Source organism: Centroberyx gerrardi, chromosome 8, assembly GCF_048128805.1.
Source record: "Centroberyx gerrardi isolate f3 chromosome 8, fCenGer3.hap1.cur.20231027, whole genome shotgun sequence".
NCBI classification, from domain to species: Eukaryota; Metazoa; Chordata; class Actinopteri; order Beryciformes; family Berycidae; genus Centroberyx; species Centroberyx gerrardi.
In genome coordinates this window covers 22,569,784-22,583,416 of record NC_136004.1, presented here as the reverse complement: position 1 = coordinate 22,583,416, position 13,633 = coordinate 22,569,784, and the positions used below count along the sequence as shown (strand labels likewise).

Below are 13,633 nucleotides of genomic sequence, written 5' to 3'. Positions count from 1 at the left end.
CAGCAGCTCTCAGTGTGTGAGGGTGTGTGTGTGTCCACATCAGTTGTTGCCAGGTTACAGTTGCGAGCCTTTTGCCTATTATAGTATTAGAATTTTTGTTTCCATTACTGTATTGTTTTGTGTATCATGTAATTATGCAAAAGAAACAAACTAAAACTAGAGTCACATCACTGTAGAATGTGACAAAGTAAAATACACTGAAGTCTTTTCTGCAGTATTTCTGTTGTGTATAACTATTTCCTTCAGTATAGTAAAACAAGAGGCCCCATGCTGTTTTACAAGCAAAAGTAAAATAAGCAAATTATCTACAGCATACTATCATTCAAACATCCACATAACACAAAGGCTCAATGCAGTACTGAGTTAGAGTGTAATAGATTACATGACCAAATGCTCTCAGCAGATGACAATATCTGCTGTTTTGGTTGACTTAATCAACTGTGGGACATGTCTTCATTGTTCTGAAAGCTTGACTGCATTTTGTGCATGGAATTAACTGTTTAGTTAAACAGCGTCTAAGTGTTGACAGCTACATTAAGGGTTTTAAAAACAAATCAGTTTTTCCTGCAAAGACTCAAAGTTGAGCTTAAAACTTTCAGTTTCAACCGTTCAACTTGTGGCAGTGATCTCACTTCATAGACTTATATATAAGGTTTTAGAGAAAGTTGTTTCAAGCCAACTGATGGTGTTTATGAATCAAAACAACATTTATTCCCATTGTGGTTTAGAGCAATTGTCGTGGAACCCTTCAAGAACCACTCAGTGGACTGCTGTTGATTATGCTTTATTTACGTGCACGGGAGAAGACCATTGCCGTGGCAATCAAATGAATCTCTCACCGGATTCTCACCGGACGCTAGACACCGATCAGTATTTATACTTGCTCGGGGGGTGGAGCTTATAGAGGAAGTAGAATCTTACATACAACCAGCCTGCAGTGACACCTACAGGTCTGGCGGCGCACAGCATATATATACACAATTCTTCCACATTGCCAATACATAGATATATCTACTCCTGAAACACACTGACTCAAACAGTTAGGTTTAGGATTGAATTTTAAATTTTCTTGATCGCTTTCAAGGCATGGTAACGTTTGGCCCCAAGCTATATTTCAGACAATTGAACCCCTTATGAGGCTCAGCGAAGCCTAAGGCCTAAGAGTAAGATGACCAGGCTTTTTCCATCAGGTTCCCCAGACTTAAGAATAACCTGTCTGAGGAGGTTAGGCTAGGAAAATCACTGTCATCTTTTAAATCACTTCTATAATCACTCCTACATTACGCAGTTTTTAGCCTATATTCTTATCTTTTTATCTTGCACTGTATTCTTGTTTTCATTTGTTTTAAATTACTTTATGAGTGTGATGTTTGTTTCTATTGGATTGTTAAAGCACTTTAAATGTAAAGTGTAAACTGTAAATTCTGATTTAAAAACTGCTACACAAATAATGTGTATTATTGCTATTAATATAAAACCCTTTATCTCGCTCTCAGAAGCTCTCCAACACCACAAACCTGTTCACCTTTCAACTCGTTCTCCCTATGTATTTCTCAGCCTGTCACTCTTTCTCTTTGCCCCGCTGACATATCCTTTACATCAGGTGCAATTAACAGAAAGATAATTGTTATGAATGTATTTTGCCAATACTGAGCTGCCAGCATTAATTAACCAACCAATTATGAAAACCAATGAACAGTATCTGGGTGGGTTTCACCCCTGCTCAGCTTGCAGGAAAGCTAATAAACATGCACTCTAATGAGGTGTGTGTGTGCGTGTGTGTGTGTGTGTGTGTGTGTGTGTGTGTGTGTGTGTGTGTGTGGTCATCCCCAGGTGAATGCAATATGATGATATTATACTTGTGTGTGAATTAGATTAACAAACCAAATAGCACATTACATCACTTATAAATCATATACATAGACACATGAAGGGGAGACTTATAGAGAGAGCACATATAGTGTCTCTCTCTCTCCTGCTCTTTTTTCCTCACTCTATTTCTCTTTCCCTCTCTATCATACACATCAACACACATTCACACTTACCAAATGGTCCACACACACACACACACACACACACACACACACACACACACACACACACACACACACACTGTGAATCATAATAAGGAGTATGACACCTCTCCCTCCCTGAAGCAACAGTGTCACTTTCACTGACTGGCAAAGGGCAAAGACTGGGGACTGACACCGTGTGTGTGTGTGTGTCTGTGTGTGTGTGTGTGTGTGTGCAACAACACCTATCCACACAGGTACATCATATGCCCCAGGTGCAACAAAAGTCCACTGGGTCAAAACACACTATTGTTCTCAACAGCCTGGCACACACGTACACACAGCTCTCCATTGTTGACCCTTTCAATTTGTAACAACATGGCAACAAGTTTGAAGTGTGATTTCCCACCAAGGGCAGCCTCTTTCCCTCACACCTTTCCTTTCTAGGACACAGACAGGCACAGACACACACACAGACAAACACACACACACACATAAAACGCATACAAATGCACTTTCCTCACTCATCCCACTACTTATCGATGAGATCTAATCATTTCACCAGGGATGAGCAGATGATTGATCATGTCTCAGTTTCATTGTGAACAGGTAGATGATTTATTGTGTGTGAATTTCACCAGAGATAAAAGCAGAATGGATTGTGTCTTTTTTCAAACTGAGTGCCATTTTATGGGGAGAACTGGCGGTGAGGTTATTACAGCTAAAATAAATATTGCACGGTTGATGATGATTAATATGATGAGGGTGATGAGGAGGATGGAGATGAAGATGATGATCTCACAATGTTATGACTTCTTTTCTCTCCTTACCTCTCCTTTCCTTAAACATAATAATAATAATCGATCACATTTATATAGTGCTTTTCTAAGTACTCAAAGCGCTTCACATATCGGGGGGAGGGGGTGGGGGGACTCAACTCATCCACCGCTCACCACACATCAGCTATCTCAGTGGAGAGTAGAGGACTGAAAGAGCCAATTAGGTAACGAGGGATGATTAGGTGGCCATGATGGAAGAAAGGCCTGTTTTTTGGGAATTTTGCCAGGGCAGCGGGGTTACACCCCTACTCTTACGATGAGTGCTGATGGGATCTTTATTGACCACAGAGTCTGGACCTCGGTTTAACGTCTCATCCGAAGGACGGTGCTCACTCACAGGACAGAGTCCCTGTCTCTGCCCTGGGGCATTGGGGATATTATTCATGAGACCAGAGGGAAGAGCACCTCCTACTAGTCCTCCAACACCACTTCCAGCACCAGGTGGTCTCCCGTCCAAGGACTAACCACGGCCAGCCCTGCTTAGCTTCCCAGACAAGCTAGCGATGTGATGCAGGAGCTATGGTGCATCACATCACTTTTAGAGTGCAGTAAACAGTTCAGTTTAGTCCAAATTGAAGTCATTTGTTTAAAATGTATTTGTGTTGTGCTTCAATTCAATGAGCACAATTAAGAAACAGCAATAGTACAAAAAACTTTCTCCTTGTCCTTGCAGTTCGGAGTGAGCGGTCTCACCAGTTTCCTGGAGTTCACTGACAATGGCTCTAACCCCAACATCTTCTTTGAAATCCTGGGAACAAACTACGGAGAAGACCGGGGACGTGGCGTCAGTAGGGTAAGTAGCTGAAAACAGGAACCCTTCTTCGTGTTTTGCTGTTGTTGGTGATGGGGAAATAATTCCTGCTCTAAGGGGTAGAATGGATTTACATGATGCCAGGAAATTTCACTGCACCTGTTGTCAAAATGCTTCTCATTCTGTATTTACTTAAGTGTTTGCTTCCCTCTGGCTGTCACTCCTGTGTAGCAGAGTGAAGCCCTGCTACCTTTTGTATTGTACTTTTGGATTACTTTGTTATATGAGTGGTTTCTTATAGCACCAATACATTTGAAACCATTTTCATTTTTCTAAACCATCTGTCTTTGGGGCAGAGCAAATGCACAGAAGTAGGTCAGTCCTGCACGCATTGCATGCAGGCAAAATCAGGACTTTTTCAATGGCTACATAAGTAGTGTCTTTAAAATGTTCTGCTATTTTAGTACACAGTCCCCTATGTTTTCATTTTTTTTATTAATTTCCTCTGTTTACCAGCAGGTCTCAACCTCAGCCCATCAGCCCACCTCCCCTTCATTAAAGCTTGGTGTTAATTGGATTAATTAGAAGCATGATCAAGTAGTCATTTATAATCATACATGCATAATGAATTTTAACAGGCCTCATCAAAGACACCCCCCTCCACACACACACACACACACACACACACAATGAATAAACATGTAGGTGTTACCTAATCAATGAGTGAGAGTGTGTGCATGCACGTGTATGCATGTCTTTGTGTGTGTGTGTGTGTGTGTGTGTGTGTGTGTGTGTGTACAGGCGTGTGTGTACAGGCGTGTGCAGGCTTGTATGTGTCTGTGGATGTGTGATAATGGCTGTGAGCATGTGGAAGCGTGGGTTTGTCTTTTAGTGTGTCTGTGTGTTAGTGTGTGTGTGTGTGTGTAATTGTACTGTTATGTAAGGCAGTGGAGAGACCGTAAGTCTCACAGTACACATAGACAGCAGGATTATTAATCAATCATTAATTAAACTAATTATTCTATTATTTTCTCAGACTAATTATTCCTGTTAATCCCTGTAGTCAAAGATTGGCCTGTTTAGTGAAATGGGCAGTCATTTTCCTCAGGTGTTGCCCTGGACTCACAGCTGGAAACTATTATTATTTTTGTTCAAGGGGTCGCGAGTACGAATCACTTTGTTTTCAGTGGTAATGAGCCAAAAAGTTTGAGAACCGCTGCTCTAGATAACCACATGGATGTGTGGATGGGGACAAGTGAAAAGACTATTTCCCTATGTGGATCAATAAAGTTATAAAGGGGAACCATTTAGGATCTACATAAGTGAACCATCAGCTCCTTCATCTTAATCTACAGAGGTAAATGCATCAGTGAGGGAATGCTTCCGTGCACAATGTATTATGTCACTGATTACAGTTTCGGGCAGGTAATCTGAATCTGCAAATGGTTACATATTGACGTACCTTTCCTAACCCTGGGAAGATTTTATCCTCTTAGTTTGATAAGCCCAGTGCTTTCCTCTTAGGAATGCTACAGTCCTGAAAAGACAAGCTGTATCTAAAATGTTGCGTGGCTTGGAACTTCTTTCTACACTGATTCCATTTTCACGTCCTGGAACTAGATTATTACTTTTTTATTGCTAAGGAACATCGTAGCCTCTTTTTTTCCTGACAGCATGTTTTATTTTTGAACATTCTCGATGCGCTGGGAACTCTTGAGGCCTGATTTCAGCAGCATAACTGTCTAGATGGTTCGGAGACTCTCTTTTGGTACGTTATGGTGTATAGACGAGCAGATAGTAGAGTTAGCTTTAGGTATATTTGTCACATAAACATGTAACAGTCACACTTACACACACAAATGCATAAGTCTTCGTAAAATGTATTTGGACACAGACACACATGCACACAGGTGCAACGCATACACATGCACACGTGCAAATCACTCACCACACACACAAGCACACACACAAGCACACGCACACAGTATCTCTCCTCCATACCGGAGGGATCTCTTTACAGATTACAAATGAGATAGTGAGCTGTGATTATGGATAACGTGGGGAGACACCAACATAACGCAGCATGCCATCACAGACAAAATTAATCTTTAAAGCGCAACATAATTACATTAAGGCACGATTCCCTAATCAGTGAGCATAATTACTTCTGAGGGAATTAAGACACTTGTTATACAGTATTCCTGGCACAGTCTCCCTAAATACTCTGAACATTTGTTCAACATTTGTTGGTCTCTAGTTGGGATTAAATCAAATTTAGACATGGAATCAAATGACTAAGGAGAGGTTGGGATTCCTCTCAGAGAGCCTGGATATTAACTTTCTCTTGGAGCAGAATCGTGCCTTTCCAAATTATGTGTAGCCATATAAGTGGCAATATTTAGCAATTATCAGGTGAATTATCAACACTGTGCATTGAACTTGACCTTGTATTATAATGCATACAAATATTGTGACCCAATCCTGTTGTGATGCTCCATCCCTGCTATGTTCACTTTGGAATGACGAGCACACGTCACCTTCCCAATCTTGCTGTGATGAAGAAGGAAGATTGAAGTAACCTGAACTCTAAACAACAAGTTTTCAATTGTGACTGACATGATTAGTGCAAACAATTTTTTCGCTTTTCACAATTTTTCTATAGCTGCCACTAAGGTGTCAAGGAAACTTCTCAAAAAGATCCAAATCAATTTCTCAAATCTTTTTGACATTTTAGAAATGGTAATTATGGCAAAGTGAGAGGAGCCATCAAATGAAAAGACGTTCCTCAGTTTTCTTTTTTTTTTCATTCGTGCAAAATGACATGATAAGAGAGTACACCCATAATTGCAGGCAAAAATCCTCACTTTGATTGACTCTGAGACTTGCAATTTCAATTTAAATCAAAACCAGGGAAGGCGTGATTATTTTTGGCAGTCACTGTATTAGTCTTCTGTCATGCATCTTACTTGTAGAACATCTCAAGAAAATCTCCCTTAATTTCATGAGTCAGTGCTAGCATGTATTTAACATTCTCTGAGGTCAGACGATAGAAAGCCTATCTGCTAAATTGTTGAGCATTAGCATTTGCAAATTTTCCTTAGAGGAACCTTTGTTCTATTATTTAGCTTGTGCTACAGTTGTAATTTTGTAGTTGAACAGTTGCGGGAACTGAGGCTTGAACTGACAATGACCTTTCCTGGAACAAACATGTCTAACTCCTGAACCAAAGTAAGTTAACATTGGTTATTATTTATAAATACATTATAGATCATATCTCTCTCTCTCTCTCTCTCTATGAGTCCCTCTACGCCCTCTCACACATACCATATGAAGTCAAATGTATTTCTCTTGTACCCGTCTGCTTTCAAGACATTGATGTGTCTTTTAAATTATATGGATAATGGGCATATCCCCATGTATTTTATATAGGAGCACCATTCAGTAAGTGTCTGCATTAAAGATTTTTGAATTATGAACTACGGGCCCCAAAGAGCCCCACTATATTGCAACCAGTCAGATGGGATATTGAGATATAAAGTGTGTGTGTGTGTGTGTGATCCCACCATTAACTGTATGTGTGCATACTCCCCTGAACATGCCGTTAACTCTACATTGACCTCAGAGAACCCAGTTAACCCAAGCCGCTTCTCTCCTCCCCTCTCTCTCTCTCTCTCTCTCTCTCTCTCTCTCACTCTGATCACCCTCCTCCTTGCTGAGAGTCTCTCTAATGACATGCACACAACTCTCCTTCTGTTTTTATATCTTTATTTATGTTATGTTCCTGAGGATCTCTCTCTCTCCCTGTCTCTATCTCTCTAACTCTGTTTTCTCTCATCTTTCAGTCTCTTTGTCCTCTTTCTTCTCCTCCCCGTCCTCCATTTTCTGAATCTTCCACCTCTCTCTGTCATATCCTTTCACCGTTTTCAATCCTCGGCCGCTTGTCATGATATTTATACCCATCGTTCTTCACACATGTACATACAGTTGTCTAGTTATAATGATAATAGCGGACACCTGAGATCGGTCATAATTATTACTGCTACACTGTGCTAGAACTGGCTTTCTGCTCCATTAGCTTCAGTGGCTATACACGGGAGCCTATAGCTCTCTCTCTATACATCTGCGGGCGTTCCAGGCTCCATTGCTCTCTTATATGGAGGCGACGAGGCTGCCACGTGTGTAATTGCTTCGTTAGCTATCTGCGACATCTTAAGTGATTTCAGGAAGGGAAAACGGCGTCAGATTTATACTCGAGAACCAGCGCAGTAAAAAAGAGGGTTGTGGCTAAGCAGGGATGGAAAAGGGAGAAGGGGGGGAGTGGTGATGAGAGAGTGGAGAAAGATTGATATATTGCTAAATGAAGGGAATGAGTAGATGTGAAGGAGAGAAAGGTACAATGAAAGAGGCAGATGAGACAGGGAGAAAGGAGATAGATGGCCTAATCCTTATAGATCCTGTAGAGATAGAAACAGCAGCACAGGTCAGAACAGAGTCACAACCATTACATTCTCTCTCTCTCTCTCTCTCTCTCTCTCTCTCTCTCTCTCTCTCTCTGTCGTTCATGCTCTCTACAGATCTTTCTCTCTCTCACACACATGCACAGTTTCCCATCTTTTTGGAGGAGAGATAGGAATCTCCACCCTCTTGACAAGACTCAATGGCCTGCAAACTGCAATGTTCTTAAATTGAGGTCACCTTCAATTATCATCTCCAGTCTCATCTGACATATGCAGTAAATTACGCTTAGGGACTTTAGAGAGTCATGGGACCTTGGGATCCGTCTCATAGTTATGTCATCATGCGAGAAACAATTCCTTCCATTACATGTTTTGAGCGATTGAGACAGATTTATTTTATGCGACGGCTTAATGCCCCTGCCAACTCAAACACGCATAATAGCTGCGGCATGCTCGGAGACACACGCAACCGTGCACACACACACATCTGCATAAATCTCCTGGCATGTTTTGAAATGCTAAGCTAACCCTGTTGGCTTTGCATGACAATTAACGTCAGTCTGAATGACCATCAGTAAATAACGTGGAGAAATACTGGGTTCCCTTTGCTTTTAACCACACACACACACACACACACACACACACAGAAGATTTGCTATCAAACGCCCATTTCAACTCAGCCTCAAACAGAGTTGATTATTGTTGACGCTGTCTCTTTCAGAAGGCTAACCTGTTGTGACACATAAAGCTGTTTTATTCCTATGCAGAAAATAGAATAGAGAATAAAGGTATTCTCCACATAACAAGTTTATTAACCTAAGGACCGGGATGCAAAATGAGCCGCAAGCCTTTTTCTGATGGGTCTCCTCAAGAGTAGTAGTAGTTTGTTGTGAGCCTGGGTCCCACAACAAGGAGAACAATCTCCCTGGCAGAGAACAAATGTTTAGGAGCCACAGCTCTATTCAGTGTACACAACTGGTTTTTTTTCAATGCCTTTACATTATTCATGGCTAGTGTCAGAGAAGAATATGGGTTGTCTCTGATTCAGAGAGATTTTCCTCGAGATCCTGTCCATTGCAGTTCATGTTAAGCAGGGGACAAACTACATGACTGAACAGAATGTGAAAAGACTGGGCATCGCACTCCCAAATATCACAAAAACACAAGCTTTCGCTCTAGTACAACACCATACCAAAACAAACATGGAGGAGGAACAATTTGCTGCTATGGATTTTTGTTCCTTCTTTTGCACTCAACTCTTTTTGGGCTTATTGGCTAATATCTCTGTTTAGACATGAATCATTGACTAGTTTACACTGCAGGAGTACAAGACTCAAGAAAGTACAAGAACAAACAATGTTTATATACTTGTTATGGCCTGACTGGACTGGGAGCCAGGAGATTAAAGTCCTTAACCCTCACACCCAAACAAATGTGGACTTGGCCCAATCTTGAAAATCAGTTCCGATGTCCAAATCTCTGCTATAATTTACACATACAATACATAACATACATAACATAAAGGCAAGGGAGATTTAAAATATGATCATGAATTAGCAAGACTATGCCCATATACTCACAGAATTTCAGCCAGATGTATGCAGTGTGTGCAGTTGTTGCACCCACGGCAACCCAATGTTTTTGGATGAGGATACAGAGCATTTATATCAAAATGAAACACGCAAGCATAACATACTTAAAAGGGGATTTATGTACACCTTCGTCAAATACAGCCAGACCGCCATCACCAGCACTAAGACGTAGTTTGAGTAGGTGTCATTTTTGACACCAAAATTGCACTGCGCCACCCGATTTGTATTGACACTCCCCTCTACTGGGCACCCCTACCCATTTTGGCGCAAACAATGTGATGAAATTACCACTTCGACGGCACAAAGTCGCTGTGCTTGATCTGCGCCGGCATGAAAACGGGGCACTTAGTCTTGAATCCAGACTGCAGGACAGTCAGAGGGCCATAAATATAAAGTTATAGTAAAAATTCTGTGAGTCCATGGGCAAACCCCTTCAAAATGTTTATACTATAGGCTTTTAAAAGTAGCTTGCATAGTCAAGCTTTGCTCACAGCTAAAACACTAAAGGAGACTTTTAAACTAGAGGAGAGATCAAGCTTTTTGATAAAAAATAATATGCCATGGTTGTTAACAGGGAAATGTGCATAAAAAGGTTCTTAATAAATTTTAATTTCTCATATACCCATATAATCTACAACAGCCTCTCTCAAGCCCTGATCATGAAACAAAACAGCGCAGGGTGCAGCTCTAAAGGGCAGGTTAGCCAGTGCTATTTTAGGGAGGTTAGACGAGGGGCAACACCACTGGAACTGATTATTACAATTATGTAAAAAAAAAAGTCCTTCAGGGCCAGATAGAGAGGGAGATGAGAAAAGAGAGGGAGGCTGGAGAGGAGGTACTGAGTGAGTCACACAGAAAGAAAGGCAGAGAGAGAGATGGGCAATGTGTGATTCAGAGAGAGAGAGAGAGACAGAGAGAGAGAGGGTGAGAAAGTTGGCGAATAATTAAGTAAAATTAGAAAAAAGGTAAATCAGAGAGAGGGAGAGAGAGAAAGCAAGTCTGTGTGAAAACGTGTGAAGAACGAAGGGTGGAAGATAGAGAGAGAGAGAAAATATCTCCAGGGGGAAATCTCCCTGTTTCCCCCAATTTTCCATCCTATTAGGTAGATTCTCATGTTCATTCAGCGTGTCTCCTCCGCCTCCAGGCCAGGTGTAAGATAGAGGGAGGGAGGGATGGATGGATAGAGGGAGGGATAGTGGAAGAAAGTGAGATGGAGTGAGCGAAGGGAAGAAACAAGAGAGAAAAATGTAGGAAAGGGAGAAACAGAGGGAGAGAGATTTGTCCTGCTTCACAGATTCTTTCCTCTCCACTTCTCTCCTTCTTAGTCATCTCACCTGATAGCTGTGCGTGTGTGTGTGTGTGTGTGTGTGTGTGTGTGTGTGTGTATGTGTGTCTGTGTGTGTCTGTGTGTCTGTGAAACTTTGGCTCTTCCATTTTGAGGTCTAAAACTATCTCCGTGAGGTCAGATGATGTTTAATATTTGGGAGCCATTCTGACTTTTGAGAAAAAGAGAGAACACATCACAAACTCTCTCTCCTCTGTGTCTCTCTCTCTCTCTCTCTCTCTCTCTCTCTCTCTCTCTCTCTCTCTCTCTTTCTCCCAAACACACAACCCTTTGGTTCAAAGATACCATTCAGGGAGCCTCTGTGTCCTTTTCCTCCCCTTCCCCTCAGTCTTTATATCCATTTTCTCTGCCTCTCACGTTGGATTATTCTCCCCTTTTATGTGAGGTCTAGCCAGATGCCATTATCTGGTGTGAAATGACAAATACTGGAGACTGAGGGACAAATTTCATATATAGAGTGTGGGCTCCTCTTTCTCAAGTCATTGTGTTATTTATTTATTTATTTTTTTCTGGTTGATATCTGCCCGTTTACTATACTGCTACTTTTCAGAAAATAAGAAAAACCTTTCTTGGGACAGTAAACGTTTTGCAATTTGCAGTGCCTTAAATTCACAATGTGTTCTGAGACATTTTTTATTTATTAAAGTTAAAGAAAGGTTGAAAATCCATGAGTGATTTTGATAAGGCAGACCTGTCTTGATCTGCTGCATCCAAAACTGCGGCAAACTTTTCCAGCATTGTCATGATTTACTTTTGAAATCATGTTTTTTTACACATTTTCTTTGCACTTTTTACATCATGCTGAAGTTTTGTTGTGTATCAGAGCATATTTTTCTGCACACTATGCTGCTCTTGGGAGATTGTCAGTATGACGGTCAGTGTATAGACAGGCTTGCATGGCTGTCACTGTGGTCTATGGGTACAAGAACAGTTCAAGTTAGTTTTTTCATTTCATAGATTGATTAGGAACCCCCACCACTCCAAACCACCCTACACCATCTGGGCACCAACCCCAATTTGGAGAAGCATTTTTACTACAAAGACAAGGCAAGATAATATTAGGAACGGCTTGACGGGTGGTGAGCAGGTGCTGGTAATACATGATGGTGTCTATTCCAAGGCTTTAGTTCTCAATCTTATCTTTCTCTCCAGTCCTTTTTTGAAGTGGGGGTGAGGTAGGCGTGCTAAATTACCATGTTTCCAGCCTTTGTGATAAACGCTTTTACTCTTGTAAACTCATGAATGTATGAATATTTGCAGGCTTCTTCTGTGGCTTGATTGATGTTAGTGATTTGTTTTAGCTAGAGGGCCGTGTCAATCAAGAGCCGACACACATGCGCTGACCAGCAGGTTATATTCTGGGTGACCACAGCACACTGGACACCGGACGCTAATTGAAGCTGACAGGCTGCCTCTGGTGTCCTCGTATCAACTTAAATGGGGCAGTGCATGTGAATATTTGTTGTGTGTGTGTCTCTGTATGTGTGAGAGAGATAGAGAAATATCAACAAAGCATAGAGAGGCGGAAAGAGAGGGGGAGAGTTAGGGAGAAATCAGGGCTTGCAAATAAGTGAAGCAAGAGTGCAAACAAACATGAAAAAGGAGAGGAGTAGGAGACAGCATTTTTTAACTATTACCTGCTGTCACACAAGCCCCATTGGGAAATTCATTGTGGTGCCAAACAAAAACGCACAGTGTGTAAACAGTATGGGTAACACCAAACGCTAGCCCGCCAGCCACTCTTCTGCTTCTCTGTTTGTTGAGACAAGCCAGGAGAAGTTTTATTCCCCAGATACCTTACTGTCAATCCCCTCTCAAGTCTCAGGCAAGACAGCTTCTGCACGCTGACATAAGGAAACCTAGCATAGGCACAGAAGCAGCAGGAATTTTAAGAATAGGATGCTATAGGTGGGTGCATATAATAAGCTTCTGCTGTGTATTATTGGGTAAAGACTGCAGGGGTGTATGTGCTGCAACAGCTTCCGGCCTTTCATGGAAAGAAAGAAAGGAAGCAAGAAAGAAAGAAAGAAAGCAAGCAAGCAATAAAGAATGAAAGAAAGAAGAGCAGTGCTATTGTGTGTGCTCATACAAAAGTTTTTATTCTGCTCTGCAACTATTTTTGGAATCGGGCATATAAACCCTGTGCCTGAAAAGAAAAGCATACAGTATTGTGCTGAGGAAGTCAGCATTATAAATCCCTTCATCCTCTCACCCCCTCCTCCATTTGCTCCAATACTGTGCCGCAGTGAACTATGGGGTGTCCCTGCCTACATTTTAACAGAAACCAGTCCCCTCATTCGAGTACAAAAAAGAAGCAATGTCATTCTTGTTGAGGGAATACAGCCATATATGTGCTATTTTGTTTTGTATGCATGCATGAATATGTATTTATTTTTCTGTCTATCTATACATTGCTTCATTCAACCCTTCATTTTGAAAATGACAGCTCACATTGTGTAACTTTTGAACCAAGCCATACCATTGGAAATGCATTCAAAAATGTGGAAAAAAAATCTGTTGCTTTCTCACTTTGATATTGATCGTTAGATAGGAGGTGTGTGCAGAACACTGATGACATTCATGCAGGGGAAGGACTTCCATACACCACTGCCCAGCTTCTCTGTCTCTGGGATGATG

General features: G+C 41.4%; 1 protein-coding gene across 1 annotated transcript in view; it reads left to right on the top strand.

Annotated features, from left to right (window-relative positions):
* The window catches only part of grid2 (glutamate receptor, ionotropic, delta 2), a 543,340-nt gene that overhangs the window by 395,398 nt on the left and 134,309 nt on the right, over window positions 1-13,633 (top strand). Inside the window, exon 8 of the mRNA XM_071907238.2 lies at window positions 3,525-3,644. Within this exon, the coding sequence (XP_071763339.1) occupies window positions 3,525-3,644 (120 nt within the window). The remainder of the gene's footprint in view (window positions 1-3,524; window positions 3,645-13,633) is intronic.